Genomic DNA, 20,936 nt, shown 5'->3' on the forward strand with positions numbered 1-20,936 from the left:
CCAAGTCCAAAGGAGGAAAGTGCTGTGAGTGGCAAACACTGGGCTGGGGGAGCAGTGTGCTTCATCCAGACTAGCAGTGTTCAGCTAGCAATGCCACACTCTTGAAAGCAGAAAGTGAGAGGCCTGGCAGCCATCTGGGTCTGAGAACATTGTCATGGGTGCAGCTGCCCGCCCCCCTAACATGAACACAGCCCACCCCCAACATGAATCCTGGCTATGCCCACAAACATTGTGTACAGGTTTTAAAGCCAGATCCCACTTACAATAATAGGGGCCATTCCAGGATTATGTGAAATACTTAACTATTACATTTTGATATGGCTGGAATTCGTTTGAAAATTAAGTGGGATTAAGTTTAAAAAACAAATAAGAAATATATTGTGGCACATGGGTGGAAAAACTTTTTCAGACCAAAGACTGCTGAGTGCGTGCACAAACACACCAGGAACGATAGCTCCATCAAAAAAAGAAGATTGCATGTTGTAGGGTAGAAGCAAGGATTTTAATAGCCACCACCAAGCTGGCTAACAGTAACTACTCCTACCCCACCCCCCACTCCTCAGATCCACCGAAAGAATCAATCAGGCACAGAATGTGGTACAAAGCTTTGCAAGGATTCACAGGAGAAGATTGCAGAGCAATCTGATACCAGTAAATGGTATCAGAGGTGATTTGGGTACAGGGAGATCCACCAGATGATCAGCCAAGGCACAAACAAGGTTGATGTTAAGTGCTTAGTCTTCACAGTCTATCGAGACGAAGTTCAGGAGTGGTGATCAAGGTTTGGTTAAAGCATGGGCAACCCAGTGTTTTGGTCTGAGGGCTACATTCAGAGTTGGCCAACCCTTTGTGGGCCACGTTCTAGCAGCCATCAGTGCCAAAATGGCCACCAAACACAGACTCACCCCACATGTATACAAACTCAGTACACAGCACACACTCTCACTCGCATACACACAGAAGAGAAACGAGACATCCGGGGCTTGGTGGAGAGCTTTGAACCTCTCCTCTTCAGCCCAGCATTGCAACGGGGAGGAAGGTGGGGCAGATGGACCACTGCAAATAGTCCTGGAGGGCTTGATCCAGTCCGTGGGCTTGTGACACCCCCCCCACTGCCTTAAAGCTTTGTCCGTCTGTCAAGAAGCTCCAGGTCAATGGGTCTGTCAGGAACAAGCACAATCCGAGAGAGGGGCTTCACCTCTGTACACCGTGGACCTGGTCTGATTAAGAATATCCGGATAAGCTGGAAAGAGAAAAGCTTGACTTATTTTGGGGCAAAGCTTCATTCCCACCCACCAAACACAAGTAATCAAATATGCCTACAGCTGTGATGACCTCTTGGGCCACAGCATTGCCCTGTTTCTTGTTTGTTTATTATACTGTATTCATATTCTGCCCTTCTTCCCAAAGGACACCCCCTCTGCCCCCACAGAAGTAACTCACCCTGGCAAGAGCCAAATGCATCTCGAGCTCAGCGATGCGGCGCCCCAGACAAGCACGCACCCCATAGCCAAAGGGGATGGAGCTGAAGGGGTGGGGAGGCAAGTCCCTCTGATCTCGCAGCCAGCGACGTGGCAGGAAGCGCTCTGGTTCCGGGAAGCTGGACTCATCATGCGAGAGCGCGTAATGGGCCAAAACAAAGAGGGTCTGGAGGGGTCAGTGGGAAGCACAGAGAGTTGGCAAATGACAAAGACTTTGCTCTCCGACAGTCGATTCCCCATAGCAACATGAGGGCTGGTGGCAAAGCAATATTCTTGCCATGCAGTTTACCATTTCCCATCAGGGCAGCTTAACCAATGCTAACCCATTCTGACATATGTACATGCAGCCTTCACCTAGTTCAAGTCTTGCATTCCCCCACTGTTGTTTTTTCCCTTCATGAACTGCCTATATGTCAAAATTCAGTGACAGCCCCATCCCTTTTATTCCACATCCACTTCTGGCCACCAACAAATGCCTCGAGTGGCAACATCAGGAATACATTACCACTCACATTCTTTGGAAACTTGTATCCTCCAACAACAACATCCTCTTCTGCGATGATTCGGGCATTGGCGGGGACCACAGGGTAAAGCCTATAAGGACATTAGTGGAGGGAGGGCTGTCACTGTGCATCAGAACAAAGGAAGGCTCTTCAGAAGCTACAGAAGCATAAATGGGGAATGGGTGGGACCACTCTGGGCAAGATGAAGCCCCGGGAGCCACAAAGTCCAGGCCTGTGATCTTGCTCCTTGGAACAATGAGAAAGGCCCCTTACCTAAGAGTCTCCTTGATCACTGCCTTAAGCAGCGGCATCCTGGTGAGGTCCTTGGCCTCAGGGATCTGATCTTCGGGTACCACACTGATCAACTCCTGGTATAAGGCTTCCTGGACCTCCATGTCTCTGGCCAGGTGATACATGGCCCATGAAAGGGTATTTGATGTCTGAAAGCGCAAAGCAAAGCGGTGAAGATGCTACATCCAGGCAGCAAAGGCAGGAGAAAATCTTGGAATGATATATGTGACCATCCCAAAGAATCAGACAGTGACTAGCCTGTGGCAGTCAAATCTCTTCCAAAGCTTATCATGAAGGAACACAGCAGTTTGCTATATTTTTACATTTCCCACAATTTTTTTAAAAAAATGTGTATTGAGGGATGCAGCGCAAGGAGACATCATGGTCCTCCACCCCCCACCCAAGAGCCACCTAACACCAACTGCTCTGTGGGTTGGCCCCTGATGGTTTGTTTTATTTATGTAGTGTGATATTGCTTGTAAGCTGCATTTTTGGTCATTACATTTTGGGGTGGGCACTCAAGTAAGGAAGGCTACGCTCTATTACGCTTCTTCTTTACTGAGGGGGCTATGCATGTTCCATCCGCCTTAAAAGTTTATAGTGCAAAAGTGGTTGCAATTATGGCCTATGCGGTCCCTTTATGGGGCGCCTTTGTAAACCTCTTGCCTCTGGTGACATTGCAAAATCTTTTTCTAAGACGCCTTTTGAAACTACCCTCCTGTGTAAGCAACTCTGCCATTCGCTTAGAACTTAAGACCCCCTCCCTAGAGATTCTGATGTGGAGACATGCCATTAATTATTGGCTGTCCCTTTGGCATAAATTGCCAAACTACCATCTTATTCAGTGCCTTTGGAGAGATTAATTCACCAGCCCATGGGCAACAAAAATCCACTTCAAACTGTTGTCTTATGGAATCTCTCCTTCCGATATACTTAATTTAGATCTAATTACAGCTAAAAAGGTCATCAAACAAAGATTGGAGGAGGTAGATTTGCAACAAAATCTTACTACAGGTGGAGGTACATGTTCCCCGATAAATCAGGGCATTACATCTATGTCCCAGATACCTCGATATCTGTCTACTTTATCGGCTGCGTCGCACAGATTCACATTTGTTAGAGCCAGATTTAATGTGTTCCCCTCAAATGTGCTGAGCAATAGATTTTCTAACGGTAAAACCTCTGTTTTATGCGCATGTGACAACAAATCAATAGAATCCCTTTATCATATCTTGTTTAATTGCCCCTTATACATTGTTCCCCGATCGAGGATCCTGAGTTCAATCATTCTGGAAATTGCTGCTAAACCACCTGAATTACATCTAGCTTATCTACTCCAGGACATTGACTCTTATAGAACATTACAGGTTGCTAGATTCCTGATTTCAGTTCTTTCATATAAAAGACTTCATGGAATGCTGCATGACTATTAAAAATCCAGTAAACTCTATGCACCATCTTTATCTTCAAGGCCATAACACGGTACATCTAGAGATTGTAAGTAATGTGTAGGAGATTATGCGTTGAAATATTTTTGTTGATATTTTAGATTGTAAAAACGATATTTTATCTATTGATTTGTTTTACCTTGTGGGCTTATAGCCGAATAAAGTATTATCTATCTTATCATGAAGGAACACAGCAGTTTGCTATATTTTTACATTTCCCACAATTTTTTTAAAAAAATGTGTATTGAGGGATGCAGCGCAAGGAGACATCATGGTCCTCCACCCCCCACCCAAGAGCCACCTAACACCAACTGCTCTGTGGGTTGGCCCCTGATGGCTTGTTTTATTTATGTAGTGTGATATTGCTTGTAAGCTGCATTTTTGGTCATTACATTTTGGGGTGGGCACTGAAGTAAGGAAGGCTAAGAAGTCAATGTCCTACCGTGTCTACGCCAGCCAGGAGTAGCTCAGCTATGCTGCCATATATCTCTTCATGGCTAATCTGCCCACTGGACAGTAGGTAAGTTAGGTAGCCTGAGACAACCTCACCCTTCTCCAGAGACTTCTCGACCTCCAGCATCTTCTGATCAATCAGCTTTTTCCCTGGAGTAATTAAATAGCATCTGTTACCATGAGAACACAGGTCTGGCCTGATCATTCCTGCATCCTCCACACAGGCTGGGTATCTACCACTCACCTTTGGCCTACTGTTACCATGGGGACACAATCCTGGGACTGTTCATGACAGCATTTACCACGTGGGCCGGATATCTACCACTCACCTTTGACTTCTTGGCCTACTGCCACAGGCCCTTGAGAAAGCTTAGATTACGAATCTTCCCACTCTCAAGGGAGAAAGTGAGGGATGATTGACCGGTAATTCCAGAGTTGTCCCCACTCTTGACATACCGAAGGCAAAGATTGTGTCCCAGCCCTGCAGATAGCGGTTCCAGAAAGGCAGCACATCCCGGGTCCACTTGGGCAGGATAGTAGCAAAGATGGAGTTCTTCAGCATGTACCCAATTGCATGGATAAAGTTCTGTGTTTCAGCAGGGATCTGCTTTTCTAAACAGCCAATGCGGGTCTCAAATAGGATGTAGGAGATGCCTGGAAGCAGAAAGCACAGATGGGAAGACTTGAGGAAACGGCCCTGATATCCCATCACAGAACTATAATCACATTAGAAAGAATATCTCCAAAGGGTTTGCTTCTACTTGGAACAATATATTAATTGTGGACTGTCAGACCAAAAGTATTGGAATGAGCTTGGCTGCTGGGAGAGGAGGGTATATGATGGCTGCCACGTTTAGCTGGGCAATTTTTTTTTATTTTTTTTTGCCTATCCAGGGATGGCAGTGTCTATCCAGCCACAAATTGTGTACTTTTAAAAGACTGGACTTTTCAGAATAAGCTGTTACACATTAACACCAAAAACATGGATCCCCATTGTGGAAGACACAAAAACTTCTAACTATCCCTTCCTTTGCCATTTTTCATCTGACTATACTCCCCACAGAGTTGGTCTGCTTTCTGGAGTGGGGAACTTGTGGCTCTCCAGATGTTGCTGAACTACAGCTCCCATCATTCCTGATCGTTGGCCATGCTGGCTGGGGCTGATAGGAATTGGAGTCCAGCACCTTCTGAAGGGCCATAGATTTCCCCAGTGCTAGATCAAACAAGGTATACACTTCCTGATTATTATTTTTTAAAGAAAAACATTTTGAATTGTTCAGTATTTTAGGAAAAAGTTGTTCTCTCCTGATTACCCCCTCTTACTCTTACATGCAGAGGGGGAAAGTGTTGCTTTAAAAGAGAGAGAGAATGTTTCTATGAAAAAATAACATTTGGGGTTATTAAATGGAAAATGGAAAACCTTCTTAAGCTGAATCCTGTAATCAGTTGCTGGTGCTTCGCCCCACTCAAGTCAACTAGTCAATGAATAATAATAACAACAATAATTTTATTATTTATACCCCATCTTGGTGGTTTCCCCAGCCACTCTGGGCGGCCTACAGCACATAAACAATTGTGAAACATTAGATATTTAAAAATTCTCACTGTAGGGTTTCCTTCCAATGTCTTCTAAAAGTCAGATCGTTGTTTATTTCTTTGACAACTGATGGGAGGGCATTCCACAGGGCAGGCGCCACTACCTAGAAGGCCCTCTGCCTGGTTCCCTGTAACCTCACTTCTTGCAGTGAGGGAACTGCTGGAAGGCCCTTGAAGCTGGACCTCAGTGTCCAGGCTGAACGATGGGGTGGAGATGCTCCTTCGGGTATACTGAATGGAGGCCATTTAGGGCTTTAAAGGTGAGCACCAACACTTTGAATTGTGCCTGGATACGTACTGGGAGCCAATGTAGGTCTTTCAGGACCGGTGTTATATGGTCTTGGCGGCCACTCCCAGTCACCAGTCTAGCTGCCGCAATGAAATGAAACAATGCATGCAATGTAAGGTTCAGTGGGGCCCATAATCAAAAGATTTCCTTCACATGCATGGGGTCACACCTAGACCTACCTGACACCTGAACAGCTCCTCTTCCACCTACCCATCAGCTGTACGATGAGAATAACAGAATAATCACTGAAAGGAAATTGTTTACAGCATCGTAACTGTCCACACACCTTCCAAGGCAAATCGGTACAATACACTGGCCATATCTTGCACCACCATCCCTGAGGGACTCTTTTTTCTCTCATTCTCCAGAAACACCATCAGGTCTGACACCACCTCATTAATAGCACCCGCATACAAAACGGCCTCTGTAGGTTTGAGCATTCTCTTGTTCAGCACCTGCCGCAGGCGGTGCCACCGCTCTCCATCCCTGAGGAGAGAGACAGTTGGATCCATGTAAGAAAGAAGAAGAAGAGTTTGGATTTGATATCCCGCTTTATCACTACCCTAAGGAGTCTCAAAGCGGCTAACAATCTCCTTTCCCTTCCTCTCCCACAACAAATATCCCTTGGAATATTTCTCAGTTTGCCAGTATCGGCTCATGGTTTTGCTCTGGAATCACTCCTCGTTGATAGGAAACTTGTGACCCTCCAAATGTTGTGGGGCTCCCATCAGCTCCAGTCAGTATAGTCAATGGCCAGGGATAATGGGAGTTACAGTCCAACCCTCTCTGCCAAAGGGCATGTTTAGGCAGCCCTGACTGCAGGGAATAGGAGGGTTTTGGAAACCCTTTCATCACTTAAGAAATCCTTTAGCCTACAATGGCTAGCCTGTTCGTTTGGCTGACAGGGAGAGGCAGAGAACAGCAAACAGCTGCAAAGTCTTTAAAAAACCCCAACTTCAAAAAAAATTATATACTGTATGGGTTCTGTAAGTTTGCAATGAAAGTCAACTGTGGAAGGTTTTGATTGGCTGGTACCCATTAAGCCACTAATACTTTCCTTTTCCAATCTCAGAAGTAGTTTTGCAACATAAAACAAATGTTTGTTTGGTTTTATTTATTAAAATTTGAAAGGGGTAGAAGCAAAGAACCCCATGCAAGTACAACCTACAAGATGCTGTGGTGTGGATAGTTCCTGTTCAGGGTTGCAGCAAGCCAGCCATGCCTTTTTCTAGGATAATCCTTTCCATTCCCCCTCCTACCCCAATTTTCTTTCCCCAACAGTCAGTTGGCATTCTATGTCCACTCTGCGTGCTCATTCTCACTGAGCTCGTTTGGGGTGCTCCCCTAAAGAATCTTCATTATACTTTGGCAAACCTTGTGATTTCCCCTCCTCCTCCTATTTGTGTGGTACCATCTTGGCTGCAAAGGGGTTGGCATTTGGAGAATTGAGTTTGCTATTAATACAAATGCTTCCAAAGGAAGGCATTTTCTTGCAACATCATATTTGATTTTCCTTTGTGCACAACTGGCGCATGAGTCTTCACACATTCCCTGCTTCTCATTCATGATATTCATTGCTATGCCACACCTTGCCATCCACACCAGTGCGAGGAGCTGGAGATAAGGTATCTGGAATGTGCTTTTCTGTTTCATTCCAGATGTAAGTGTGCCCTGAAAGCACTGTGCCTTTCCCATAATTGCCGGAACAAATTATACAAAGTATCCAAGCGGGCAAATTTGATTCATTGAATCAAATTGTAGAATTTAACTGCTTTTTCCCACTCTTTAAAAAAATTAAAAGTCTACATTATACACAGCCTTGGAAATATCAAACCATCATAGAAAAATAAAATGCATGCTATGCAAAGACTATGCCTCCCCTTGCTTCTGTAAATACTGCCCTTGATATGCCCACACAGTAGCGACAGGATATGGGATGGAACGCTTCACACACTCACTCAGTGAAGGGGCCATAGGGCAAGTGCCGTACGTCCCGATGCTCCTTCCAGAGGGCCATATCACTTCGGATGGGATACTTCCCCTCCTGACGCAACAGCTGCTCGAGGACTTCAGGACTGCCAATATTAATGTTAACATAAGGGCCAAACCGAGATTGCCAAATGGGACCATACTTCTTCCTGGAAATGACCTGGAAGAGACACACACAGTCAGTGGGATTAACCCTGACACCAGCCCATTCTGAATAATCATAAATGTTTGCATGACTGCCCGTATTGCTGAGGGCAATAATTAAGTCCACATGCTGGTTAGGAAAATGCCATATGCACCTAGAAGCATCACACCACTTCATTCTCATGCTGCCATTTTCATTTGTTTTGCTTAGTTTAGAGCTTGCACTCCTCAGTTCAGCTCTGGGGTCCCTTTGGAGTCTTCCCCAAGTTCCTTCCTCCTGCAGTGCCCAGCTGTGATAACAGCTGTGATTTTGGATACTATGATTATATATCAGATAGATTACAGTAAAAGATGCAGGAATAAAATTTAGAATTGGAACCCCATGGAGGGAAGGAAGGAGGTCTCAAGGTTTGAGATAACCTTTTTCTAAATGTGTGAAAATGTTATGGTTATTTATTTATTTATTTATTTTTACGTAAAAAATTAAAGTGTTTCAATCCCTTCTTTATTTGGCATTTCTGCAAGTTGCCAGCTCTGCAGCCTTCTAACTACCCCGTTTTCTAGCTTGCTTTATATCCAATATTTTCACTCCCGCTCCCAACCTTTTAGTCAGGACAAGAGGAGATATTTGGGGCTGGATTCAACTAAATATCTGCGCTAGTGGGATCCAGCATTTACATCCCACCTTTTTCTCCAAGGAGCTCAGGGGAGTCTACATGGTTCTCCATATTTAATCCCCATAACAACCTTGTGAGGTAGGTTAGGCTGAGAGGCAGTGACTGGCTTAAGGTGAGCTTCATGGCTGAGTGGGGATTTGAACCCTTGTCTCCCAGGTCCTAGTCTGACAATCTAACCACAGTACCACACTGGCTCACTGTGAGAGCATGGAGTTCTATTTATTTTTGGAAGTAGCTGTAAACTGGGCCCCGGGCAAAGGTTGATTAGGAAATACAGCACCACCACTCTGGCTTTGATGCTTTGCTTCTGCCATTTCATAACTACAGTAAATACCAGGTGATGGTGTTGAACTCCTTACACAATAGTTGCTTTCAACCAGTATAATCAATAAATCCTTATTGACTCTTTCATCTTGTTCTCCTCAGGTTATTATAGGGCATTCTTCCTAGATAAGAGATGGCCCCGTTTTAGAGTGGGCTAAAACTAATACAGTGGTACCTCGGTTTAAGAACAGCTCTGTTTACGAACTATTCGGTTTATGAACTCCGCAAAACCGGAAGTAGTGTCCCAGTTTGCAAACTTTACCTCAGTCTAAGAACGGAATATGAACGGTGGAAGGGCACCAGTGGTGGGAGGCCTCATTAGGGAAAATGCGCCTTGCTTTAAGAATTGTTTTGGTTTAAGAACGGATTTCCGGAACAGATTAAGTTCATAAACCGAGGTACCACTGTACCTGCTCCTGATTACACTATTTTTTGGGGTGGCCCCTTCTCTAACAATCAATGCGATGTAGGGACAGCATGCTGTAGTGGCTAGAGTGACAAACGGCTGGCAAGACTTAGGTTCGAATCTCCACTCGTCCATAAATGTGGCTGGGTGAACTTAGGCCAGTCACTAATGAAGCAATCCTAACCAGGCTCTGAAGAATGATGGGCTGGACGCTCACTGCAGCAGCAGTAACAGCAGCAGAAAAGAAGGGGAAGCAGGCAAATAGAGTCCAGATCAGTTCCTCCACTAGCCAGCACTGGCTGTGAGCACAGCTTTATATTCAGCGGACACCAAACTGACACAGCTCCCCCCCTCCCTCCTTCAAGGTCCTTTAGCATCTCACCCATTTGGAGGTTTGTGCTGGCAGAAAGACACAAGCATTTCCCCACCTGGCTGCCTCCATTCAGTCCCATCTCCCAAAAGGCTGGCATAAATGGAGTTTGTACTGAATCTTAAATCTCAGTCTAACCTACTTTACAGCATTGTTTTCAGGATATAACAGCAATTACGTTTGCTGCTCGGAGCTACTTGGAGGACAGGCATGATATACTAATTACAGACTTTCCCATTGCAAGATGTTTACCTTAAAGCAGAGAACCTAATAGGAACCTCTAAGGATAGAGTCTGCTACTTTTTCCACAGACTTATGTTCAGTTTCTTGGGGATGTGAGGGGGTGATGAGTCCTGGAGACTGGCTTTCACATAGATACATAAACTCTAAGGAGAACGTAATAGTTTTACTCTCTCTTTGTCTCTCTCTCTCTCCTTAATTGAGGCTGCAGTCCTATGCATACAGGAATAAGGCCCACTGAACCCAGGGGAACTTCCTTCCAAAGCAAAGTCCATGCACAGAATTGCTTCGGTAGTCAACTCTTGGTTACAGGACCTCACACCAAACACACCTCAATGGTTAGAAATAACCACCATTTGAGTTCTTTGGCCCTAGTTTTCACCTCAGAACAATTTACAAGCAGTGACACATAAGAAGCTATGTTCTCGCTGTACCAATTTCGCATGTTAGGGAACTGGCAACTTTCCTAAGAAGAAACAGTTTGTAAAAACAAGAAAGAAAGGGGGGGGAGCCTTTGCTCCTTGCACCACAGCAGTTCTAGTGTTGGCTGAGTTCACAGAGCCTTCAGGAAAACCAAACGTTTGCAAAACTTGTAAACATGCCTATAGGCTGCTTACTAAAGGCCACAAGTTAGAGTTTTCTTGATTCTTTTATAAACCTTGAAAACAGCCACTGAGAACTGACTTTTGCTATCCAGTTTTGTCATATCCGCCAGCTGATTTGCTCCCTATCCCCTTGTGATCTCTTGGCACCTTTCGTTATTGTATTTGTACAGGGCTGTTACCTGCCCTAGGACTTTGTAGTGAGGAAATCTAATAAAACTGCTGCTGCTGCTGGGTTATGAAACTCTTACTCCACCCTCCCTACTACTATAGTTTGTATGGAATCAAGCCGGTTAAACTGCTGAGCTAAAGTAGTCATCCTGGCTGTGGCTGGGATCAACATCTGGAGGACCACAGGCTAGGTATCTGAAAGTGAGGGAGACTATTTCCCCTTCTTTAAACTTTCTGTCTTGGTATACTTTGGACTGAGCTACTGTTTTACTGAACCCTTGAACCCCAAATGTCACTGGAATGTGGCCAATATTAATTCCCAAGAATGGGTTCAATCATAGCCCTTGAGTAGCCAACACTTTTCCCCCTGCAGTGGAAGCCCTGCCTTTAGGTCCTCCTTCATTATTTGAAGCCTTACAGTAGATCAAAACCCTTCCATGCCTAGCTATCTGATCACCTTTCCAGTTCTTGGGTTATTGGTGTTAATTCCTCTAACATCCTTTCAGAACAGGGATTCAGACGTTGTTGGGACTCCCGCTCCCATCAGCCCCAGCCAGCGTGGCCAATGGCCAGGGATGGTGGAAGTTGTAGTTCAACAACATCTGGGGCCATAGGTTCTCCATTCATTTTAAAGCATAGGCACCAGAATGAGACAACAGCTCAGTTATAGATCACAGCACCTGTGACCTTATGAAGCAACATGCAGATCATGACCCCACCCACAGCTATTTTGCACATGCCTCCAAGGTTCACTTTGGTTTTACTTGCTAGTACAGACTCATAGTCCATTTAGTCCTCTGAACCTTAAAAGTCTTCCTTGTCTTCAAGTCAGCTGTTGTTATCTGAAGCATCAATGGGGGTTATGACACATTACTTGTGTTAGCAGTGAAGGATCAGAAATACAGGTTCAAAAAGGCTGGGAGGCAGGACCATAACGCAGGCACAATGTTTTATCTCAGAGAAGCCTATCAGATTATTGGCAGATGGGGAAAGACACTTAGGCTGTAGTCCTAGCTCCTCTCACTTGGGAGTAAGGCCCATTTCACTCACTGGAGCTTCTGAGTAATAGTAATATATTATTATTAATAATAATAATAATAATTTATTAGGGTCAAAGACCAGTTCACTTCTGAGCAGACATATCAGAGTGTGTATTCAGGCTACATGTTGTGCTGCCAGCAATGCTTTAAAAAGCAATTAAAAACTCTGTAGCGAATGCTCTTCCAGAGTCTCCTCTTCAGCTGTACACTATTCACTAACTTCCAGATGTGGTATATCAACTTTCTTGTTCTTGGAAGGCCCAGGCTTCTGTCCCAAAGTGGCTGTGAGTCCCCTAACCATCCTAAATGCCCAGGGCAGGGACACTGTTAGGGCGCATCTTTGGACCCCTTAAGCACCAGGTGTTTTATGAGGAGCACAAGATCACCTGCCAATCTCCTCCTTGAAAACAACACATAGATAGATTCCCTTATAGGGCAACTGGGCAACAGTGCTGGCAGGACGTCAGCCTTAAGTCTCATCTTCCCAGAGGAATAGATTCATATAAATTCTACCTGGCAACGTCCCTGGCTCCGGATTGGCTCAGCTGGGCGACGCCAGGTGGACTGGCGACGCCAGGTGAGATCACCAGGTAAGATCCCTTGGGATATGCCCCCTCTTGCCCGTCCCCACTGCCCGAGGTGCCCCACCGTCGACCATCTCCCACCTGCAGGCGGTGCGTGTGGAGCAAATAGCCCCTCACGAAGAGCCAATAGATGGATCCCAGGATCCCCGGCCCGGGCAACTCTTCCGGCCGCTTCAGCCGCTCCTCATGCCGGGAGACCGAAGCTGCCTCCGCGGCGCTGGATGCGCTTCTGCAAGCTAGATCGGGGCACGGAGACCCTGGCTGAGACCCCAGGCAGCGCCGCAGCAGCCTCCCGGAGAAGCCTCCCAACTTCGCCATGGCTCCCGCGGACTGAAAGTCAGGCGGGGGAGGAGAGGGAGAGGGAGAGGGAGAGGGAGAGGGAGAAAGGAGGGGCCAGCTGGGCGGGACTGACCCAAAGAAGGCGAAGAGGAGGAGCAGGAGGAGGAGGAGGAGGAGCCGGGAGCTGCTTGCGTATTTCAGGAAAAGCTTCTTTTGTGGGAAAGTTAGCTGCATACCCTCTTTTCAAAATTTAAAAGGCAACTAACCTTCGTACCCAACTGAGCCCTTCTGCGCTGCAGACGATAAGCGATTGTGCTTTGCAGCAGATGGTTACGGGACAAAGCAGAAGCGAAGTAACCATTCACATCCTGAGCGGTGCCCTGGATTTGGTGTCGAGTTGCTTGCTTGGGAGCAGTGCTTATCGCGGGGGGGGGGGGGGGGGCGCCGCCGCCTCCAGGCGTCCTTTTTATTGCACGCCGCCAATGATTTTTTGCTTGCACAAAACTGGAGTGAAGGTTATTATTGAATTTATTTATATCCCGTATTTTTTCCTGATAGGGACTCAAGGCGGCTCACAGCTAAACACTTGGGGCGGAGCAATGGTTTAAAAACAAACATAAATAGAATATGCTGTGTTCGGCATTTATTGAGCGTTTCTGCCAGAAACTTTCTGAATCGTTTGCAGGGAAGAGCATTCATCCTGACTGGTTTGTGCAGTGCTTATATGTCTTCACGTTAATCAAGTTTATCCCACACTTTTTAGTGCACTCGCCTGTCACTGCCCTAATTGCAAAAAGTTGTCGGTTTTTAAAAGTGGATTAATTGTGCCAGAGCACTTTAGGCACAAGCCTAACATTTGGGGCAATGGGGTGGTGGCACTTCCCTGACCTCCTGTCACCAGCATTGCTGCAGCTTATTGAGAGGGGAAGGAATGAAGAGTTTGTGGTGCAAACACACTGGTAGGAGCACCCAATTAGCTCTGCTGGTGTGTTTGCACCATGCCAACTTCACCACTGCCTCACCTCTCCCAGTAAGCTGCAGTGGTAATGATAATGTTCCAGTAATTAATGAATATTTCTGTGCTTGTTTCAGAAATTACTATTGGCTACGTTCCATTATTTCCAGGATCTCAGTTGCAGTTGAACCAAGGGTAGTATTCTTTGATAAATTTATTCCTCGTTTAGAGTTGAGACCCGACAATGAAAGCTGATTTTGTGGGATCCTTGAAGTAGGTACAGCTGTGGATATGTTAGCTCCAGTCCACCAGAGCTAGCTCCTGTTCTGAAGTATTCCCAGCACTCCTGCTACTCTGCAGACTTAATAATTAGCCACGGGAATTATTAAGTTCCCTTATCAGATATTTTGGCTCAAGGACATCCTTAGAGGGCCAACCTTTGTTGTGGGGTGTGCCTTGAACTTCAGCAACTTTCCCAGCCTATAATAATCAAAGTTTCCACCTTTGTTCCAGGAGGCGCCTGTAATTTAAACATATGCACAACAGGCAGAAATACAACAGGTGGAGTATCTCCATCATCACATCTCTCACTGCAGATTGTCATCCTCCCACCTCCACTCCCAATCATGCGTCTGTTAAATATGTTAACAAATGTGACTGTTGGGAATCCTTGTAAGTGAACCTGTTCCCCACTTATCAATACAACTCCTAGAGAGGAGGGGAATCTTTTGCTAGAGATGTACCAGGTACTTGCCCAGAAATAATGTGCCTGAATGATGTGTGTATGTAACCTGAGAACATAGATCTAAACCAAACTAAAGCAACACTTTCTTTTATTGCAAGTGCTCTGTTCAACTTAATGGAGCAGCCTCTACTGGGTACCTAGACCTGTGGCCCTCCAGCTGTTGCTGGGCTGTAGCTATCATCATCCCTGACCACTGGCCTTAGTGGGAGTCCAAAAATATCTGGTGAGCTGCAGGTTAGCTACCCCTGCCAAAAAGGACTCTAAACACACTCATCCCACTTCTCCAAGTAGGTGCAGGGGTGCAGCCAGGATAGTTTTTCATTCTCTTTGGAAGGAGGCCTATTGTAAGACTTGCTTTTATTTGCAAACATGCAGGCTGAGCATAGAATCAAGGAGTTGGGGTGTACGTGCAGTTTCTTCCTTCTTCTGATTTCATCATAGCTTATTTGTATACCATTTCCCCATGGAAAGCAGCATTCTGCTCACATGATCAGACAAGTTTAGGAAATAAAACATATTATTTCATGGCAGTTCACTACAAGTTACACATTGTAAGAAGACTGATGTACAAATAACAGACTGATCAACATAGCTCATATGCATATACACTAAGATTAAATAATCCACAATAGGACACAACAAAAGAAGCAGAAGAACATCATTCAAGCAGCAGTACAAAAAACATACGTTGAGTCCAGCAACCACCTCTGAACAAGGTCCCACCGTGATTATCTCTAGCAGAAATAACCTTTGTAGCTGGTTAGTTGGTGCTTTCCCAGGCCTAATGTAAATGAGCCAAGCGGAGAAGCAGGGACCACACCTTGCATTACTCTAAGTTTATTTCATGTTTGTTTGTTTGTTTCACTTTACTGAATTTACTGATGAAGTTGAGCCTGAAACAAGTCCAGGCACTGCAGACCTCTTTATGTGTGGGAGACAGTTAATAAAGGTTGCTAAAGATGTGCTAGTCTGTCAATCAATGGAAAAGTCTGCCAAGTTTCTTTCCTTCATTCAAAGGTGGTACACCTCCAACAACTGCACAACAGGCAAAGCACAGTATTGCTTGTTTGTACATCTCCATGCTGAGGTCAGCCATACCTACTGTTTTGTGCTTTTGTCTTTTATGCTGGTCCTCCATGTACAGTATTTTATGCATCACAGCCCTTTGCTTAGTGATTGGCTGGTGTCAAACATGGTGATGGCTCTGTTGGCAGGAGTGGCATCATCACGGCAGATTAATTGCTGTAGATACATGCCTGTCTTCAAACTTGGCATGGCAGTTGAATCAATTCCTTTAGTTCTTTATCCAGAAAGGTCTCATTTTCTAAATTACAATGTTCATGTCACTTGCACAGAGAGAAAGCAACACATTGACTGCCAATTCAGAGTCAACCACTTTTAAGCATGCACCTTTAGGGTAAATGCCTTCGAGGGACTATTCTGTGAATGCAGATTATGCAGGTACCAAGATCTCATTTTTCCATTTTGAGCTGGGGAGGAATTTCCATGGGAGAGGCAGCTCACTTCATATTGTATTTCAATTTTAGGGCAGAAAGCCTAATGTTTCAGCTGAAGTGGTGCATCCACAAGAGGGCAGCAACAATGCATCATTCATACAAAAATTGTGATGTTAGTGCTCCTGCTTCAGACAATGCAATACAGTACTAGTGTAGTTACGGCAGAGAATGTAAACTCTTAGTACTGGTCCTATAATTTTTTGCATGAGAAATGAAAAAATGAAGAAGACACCCACACCTTCCCTTTTGAATGGAACTGATTTATCCAGTTTAGAAACTAAATGGAGGTTGGAGGCAGGAAAACAAATCTGTCACCTGGGAAAACCTGCTTAACATTGCTTGCTTTGTGGTAGACCTGTCCTTGCAACCTATATTTCAAGGGCTTTGGTGGGAAAGTGTTTGTGTTTATTCTTCTACTATTCTTCTCTTTGTTTGTTTATTTTTACCTGACTTGGCTTTCAAAGCCAATTATAGCCACTAAGATAAAATAGACACTGATAATTGAAAACAAGACCAAACACTATATAGTGACTCAATGTTCAAAATGTTATTGGTATGAGCTTTCGTGTGCATGCACACTTCTTCAGATACAATGATTTTTTTTTCTTGGTGAGGTTGATGGACTTCCATTTCATGCGGCTCAATGTGGTGCCTTCCATAGTTCTAGTTACAGGCAGGTAGTTGCGTTGGTCTGCCATAGTCAAAACAAAATTAAAAAATTCCTTCCAGTAGCACCTTAGAGACCAACTTAGTTTGTTATTGGTATGAGCTTTCGTGTGCATGCACACTTCTTCAGATACAATTTTTTTATTTTGTTTCGACTACAGCAGACCAACACGGCTACCTACCTGTTCAAAATGTGTAATTCTCTGTATCCCTCTAGCGGTTGCTGCTGGGAGAAACAGAAGGTACAGTTTGCTTGCCATGCTCTCAGTCAATGCCACTCAAGTTGAGAAGGGAGGAAGGAGGGAAGGAGGCAGAATGGAAAGAGGTGAGTGGAGGCAGGCAGGCAGACAGATGGACTGATAGAGGAGAAGGTGAGGCAGAAAAGAACAGACCCAACCCCAATGGCCACAGAGGAAGTAACGGACAGAGCGCAAAAGGCAACAAAAAGCAAGCTTTTTGAATTTCTGGTCCATGTTCTCTCCTGCTTCAGAGGCAACAATACAGCTCCTTGCCAAAGGCAAAGGTGCAAGGGAGCCGAGGTATGCCTCTGTATAGTGATATATAAATATTTTTTATAAATAAATAAATAAATAAGAGAACCCTGCTTTCCAGAGACCCACCTTCATCCCAAACATGTATTTCAGGATCCACTTTTCCTGCTGCTGCATTCAAGAAGCAGTCCAGCGGTGTACCATAATCCATCAGCTGAAGGGCCCCAGAGTAGGGCTAGCAACATTTTCTCTTTCTCTTTCTTAATTATCAGAGGCCAGAATCTGTAGTAGTGGAAGCAGTATGCCTCTGAATACCAGCTGCCTCTGAGAACCACAAGTGGGAAGTGATCCAGCAGGGTTCTTATGTTATGAACAGCCACCAGAGGGAGGTGGAGAACCACACATTTTGTACTGTTGCACACAAGACACACACACCTCTCACTGCTTAATTGTCAACTCCTGGTTTCCTTTCAGGTTCTCTTTGTGAAACAGAGTGCTGCCTTTCAGAGAGAGATAGAGCAAATGAACTAACACCCCAGGACTATGGCAGCCTGCAGCTGCTGTTCATTGCACTTGTGGCTGTTCAGCAGCACATACTGGTGATTTCCTGCCATAAATATCTCAGATGACTGTCCTCAAGCTTCCCGCTATCTCCATTTTGCTTGGGTGGGCATGATGACAAACCAGTGCTTTGAATTCCACCATCAGCTATGGTTCGGTGGTTGCTGCTGTGTGGGTTGCTGCTGCTTGTTTTTGTCTCATTCCTCGTTGATGCTGAGGTTCTAAAGAAGGAAAGGGTTAAAACCTTGCAGAGCACACCCCCAGTTTGCAAAACATACAGGCCGAGGTCAATATCAGTGAGAGTGCAGCCCAGTCCTTCTCATCAGGAAGATCCTGGCAGTGACAAGGCCCAGTCCCCAAAGAGTTGCGTGTCTCCCTTTCAAGTGGGCTGGGCTGATTAGGGCTTGAAGTGCCTACAAGACAGTATCAAAGAGAAGCGTTTTCCAAGAAGCCTCGGGACAGTGCGCCTAATAATCACGGAGCAAGTGGGCCTGGCCCTTGACCCTGTGCTCTGCAGCCACATCCCAGTCGAGATATGTCCTGTCTGGTGGAGAGTTGCAAAGGGGGGCCTCCCCAGCTGTAAGAAAGCACACACACACTGTGCATCCTACAGACTTTCTAGCTCATTCTTTTAAAAACCCTCTTGGGTGGGGGTGGGGAGTGAATTTGCAGAGCCAAGGAGGCAGCAGCGTCCCTGCCCCTGTTGCATATGGCTGCTTGCCTTCAGCCCTAAGCAAACCTGATTTTTATCTCCGTCTCCAGTCAGAGTTGGCCGCCTTCCCTTGCTAGATGCCTCCTACGCAGGCGAGGCTCATAACTGTAAAACACAATCAGGGACAAGGAAGCTGGGGCGGTTGGTTTGCAAAGCCTTGCTGATGCCTGAAGGAATTGCAGGGCTCCCACAAAGCATCCCATCGAGGCTGAGGGAGAAGGTGGCTGGGGCTACCCTCTGTCGACCTGAAGGGTGGAGAGAGAGAGCAACAGAGACTCAGCTGCATCTCCTGACCTGTTGCTGTGCATTGGACTACACTGTGCATTGGACCACACTGCTGCCACTTGACTCTGCAGGCTTTGCCAACGTTTCAAGTTGTTTGAGGAAGGAAGACCGTAGGAAAAGACCTGGAGATCCTCAGAACCTCAAAACATTCCTGTGTGAAATGCAGAAATGTGTTCTCATGAGCCTAACCTATGTCTGGAAATGCAAGCAAAACTTGGAAAAAACATGTCCAGCTCAAAGACTGGTGCGATTTGTGTGTAGTTTTGTGAGACTATTCCCCAAGCCTGTTGTGCACACCATCATTTTCATGATATGCCTACAGAAATGCTAATCCATGGTTAATCTAGCAGTGTGGGCCTTTCTGATTATTTAAGAAATTAACCCTGTTATCTGAGTAATGCACTCCTCAGCTATAGATCTTCCCTATGCCAGAGTTTTCTCAAACATTGTGAGATCATGCTTCCTTTGGAACTTATTAGATTTTCTGTAACCACCACCACTGGTGTCCTGCTTTCATTGAGTATACTTGGTTGCTTCCCCCGTTGCCTTAACTTATATTTCCCCCCATCTCTGCTGGTTCCTACACTCTGCCTCTCTTTTCCTGCTTCATTCGCTTAATCAACTCCTGCACACTCTCTCTCACACACAACAGTTGCCACATTCCACCTTGCCTGAGGCTGGCAAGTGGGCTGCCCAGATTTAAGGACTCAGAAACCTCATGCCACCCTTTCAACAATCCTAGTTGGGTCTGTGCCCTATGCTTTGGTAGGACCTAAGCTGTGATTTGTTGCTGTCTCCTTACTGTAAGGACGCAGTCCTTACTTTGGGGCAGTCCTTACTCCTTACTTTGGGGACGCAGTCTCCTTACTGTAAGGACGCAGTCCTTACTTTGGACGCAGTCCTTACTTCTTACTTTGGGGACGCAGGTGGCGCTGTGGGTTAAAGCCTCAGCGACTAGGACTTGCCGATCGAAAGGTCGGCGGTTCGAATCCCTGCGGCGGGGTGCGCTCCCGCTGCTCGGTCCCAGCGCCTGCCAACCTAGCAGTTCGAAAGCACCCCTAAGTGCAAGTAGATAAATAGGGACCGCTTACCAGCGGGAAGGTAAACGGCGTTTCCGTGTGCGGCTCTGGCTCGCCAGATGCAGCTTTGTCACGCTGGCCACGTGACCCGGAAGTGTCTCCGGACAGCGCTGGCCCCTGGCCTCTTAAGTGAGATGGGTGCACAACCCCAGAGTCTGTCAAGACTGGCCCGTACGGGCAGGGGTACCTTTACCTTTACCTTACTGTAAGGATAGGTAACCTTTTCTACCCGCCTCTCTCTACCATCTCCTTTTCTCTGGCTGCATGCACACTATACATTGAAAACACATTAGTCTTCCCAAAGAATCCTGAGAACTGTAGTCTCTGAAACGTGGTAGGAAGCATAGCTCTGTGAGGGGTAAGCAACAGCTCCCCGAATTCTTGGGGGGAGGCCATGTGCTTTAAATTTCTGGTGTGTACACAGCCTCTCCTTCGCTCTCTGTCTGCCACTTTCTTTCCTTCACTTTGGCACCTCTTTTGTCTCCCCCCCCCCACCAAATGGGTTGCTGGAGAAGGAAAAGATCACTTTTGCCAGGTCTGACTTGATCCATGCAGGCAGCTTTTGAGATTCGGCTGAGGGGCAGATGAAGCCCCTGAGCACATCTGTGGTTCCCAGCAACTGGCATTCAGAGGCATACTGCCTCCAACAGTGGGTAGTAACCATTTTGTAATCCGTAAAGGAATTTAAACGCTATCAGTGAACTGGTTAGAACCCAGATTAAGCATGTAAGTTTTCTGTTGGTTGAGAGCCTTACGCAAGATTCCTCTAACTCACAGGCCCCCCCATCAAGCACAAGGAGCTGGGGTTGTTGCAAGGAAGGTGTGTATGCTAGGGTTGCCATACGTCTGGCACTCTGTCCTGGATCTTAGACAAGTCAATCAAAAAATCACGTAAAAAAGGAGCTCTAAGAAAAGCTCAACAACAACTTTCGGAATGCCTTGGCTTTTCCTTTTTGAAATGTGGCAACCCTAATGCTACAGGCCTCTTGTCTGATGCAAGAGCCCCTCAAGTACACATAGCCAGGAGCCTACAGTCAT

The 20,936-nt window shown here is 45.8% G+C and overlaps 1 protein-coding gene and 2 long non-coding RNA genes across 3 annotated transcripts; 2 read left to right on the forward strand and 1 right to left on the reverse strand.

The window, feature by feature from the left end:
* Window positions 1-525: 525 nt before the first annotated feature.
* On the reverse strand, window positions 526-12,963 carry CYP27A1 (cytochrome P450 family 27 subfamily A member 1). The gene is made up of 9 exons (XM_081920483.1): window positions 12,690-12,963; window positions 8,020-8,210; window positions 6,348-6,547; window positions 4,633-4,830; window positions 4,166-4,326; window positions 2,258-2,424; window positions 1,994-2,075; window positions 1,444-1,647; window positions 526-1,243 (listed from the first exon to the last, which is right to left on the reverse strand). The coding sequence occupies exons 1-9, from the start codon at window positions 12,924-12,926 to the stop codon at window positions 1,118-1,120; spliced, it is 1,566 nt and encodes a 521-aa protein (XP_081776609.1). The 5' UTR covers window positions 12,927-12,963; the 3' UTR covers window positions 526-1,117.
* Window positions 8,217-15,169, forward strand: LOC309375330. Its single transcript, XR_014170830.1, has 3 exons — window positions 8,217-12,614; window positions 13,446-13,594; window positions 13,980-15,169. It is a non-coding gene; the product is annotated as an uncharacterized lncRNA (long non-coding RNA).
* A 1,843-nt stretch (window positions 15,170-17,012) lies between these two features.
* LOC309375365 lies at window positions 17,013-17,895 on the forward strand. Its single transcript, XR_014170860.1, has 2 exons — window positions 17,013-17,309; window positions 17,736-17,895. It is a non-coding gene; the product is annotated as an uncharacterized lncRNA (long non-coding RNA).
* The last annotated feature ends 3,041 nt before the right edge of the window (window positions 17,896-20,936 follow it).

Source organism: Podarcis melisellensis (assembly GCF_964234715.1).
Source record: "Podarcis melisellensis genome assembly, chromosome: 1".
Lineage (NCBI taxonomy): Eukaryota > Metazoa > Chordata > Lepidosauria > Squamata > Lacertidae > Podarcis > Podarcis melisellensis.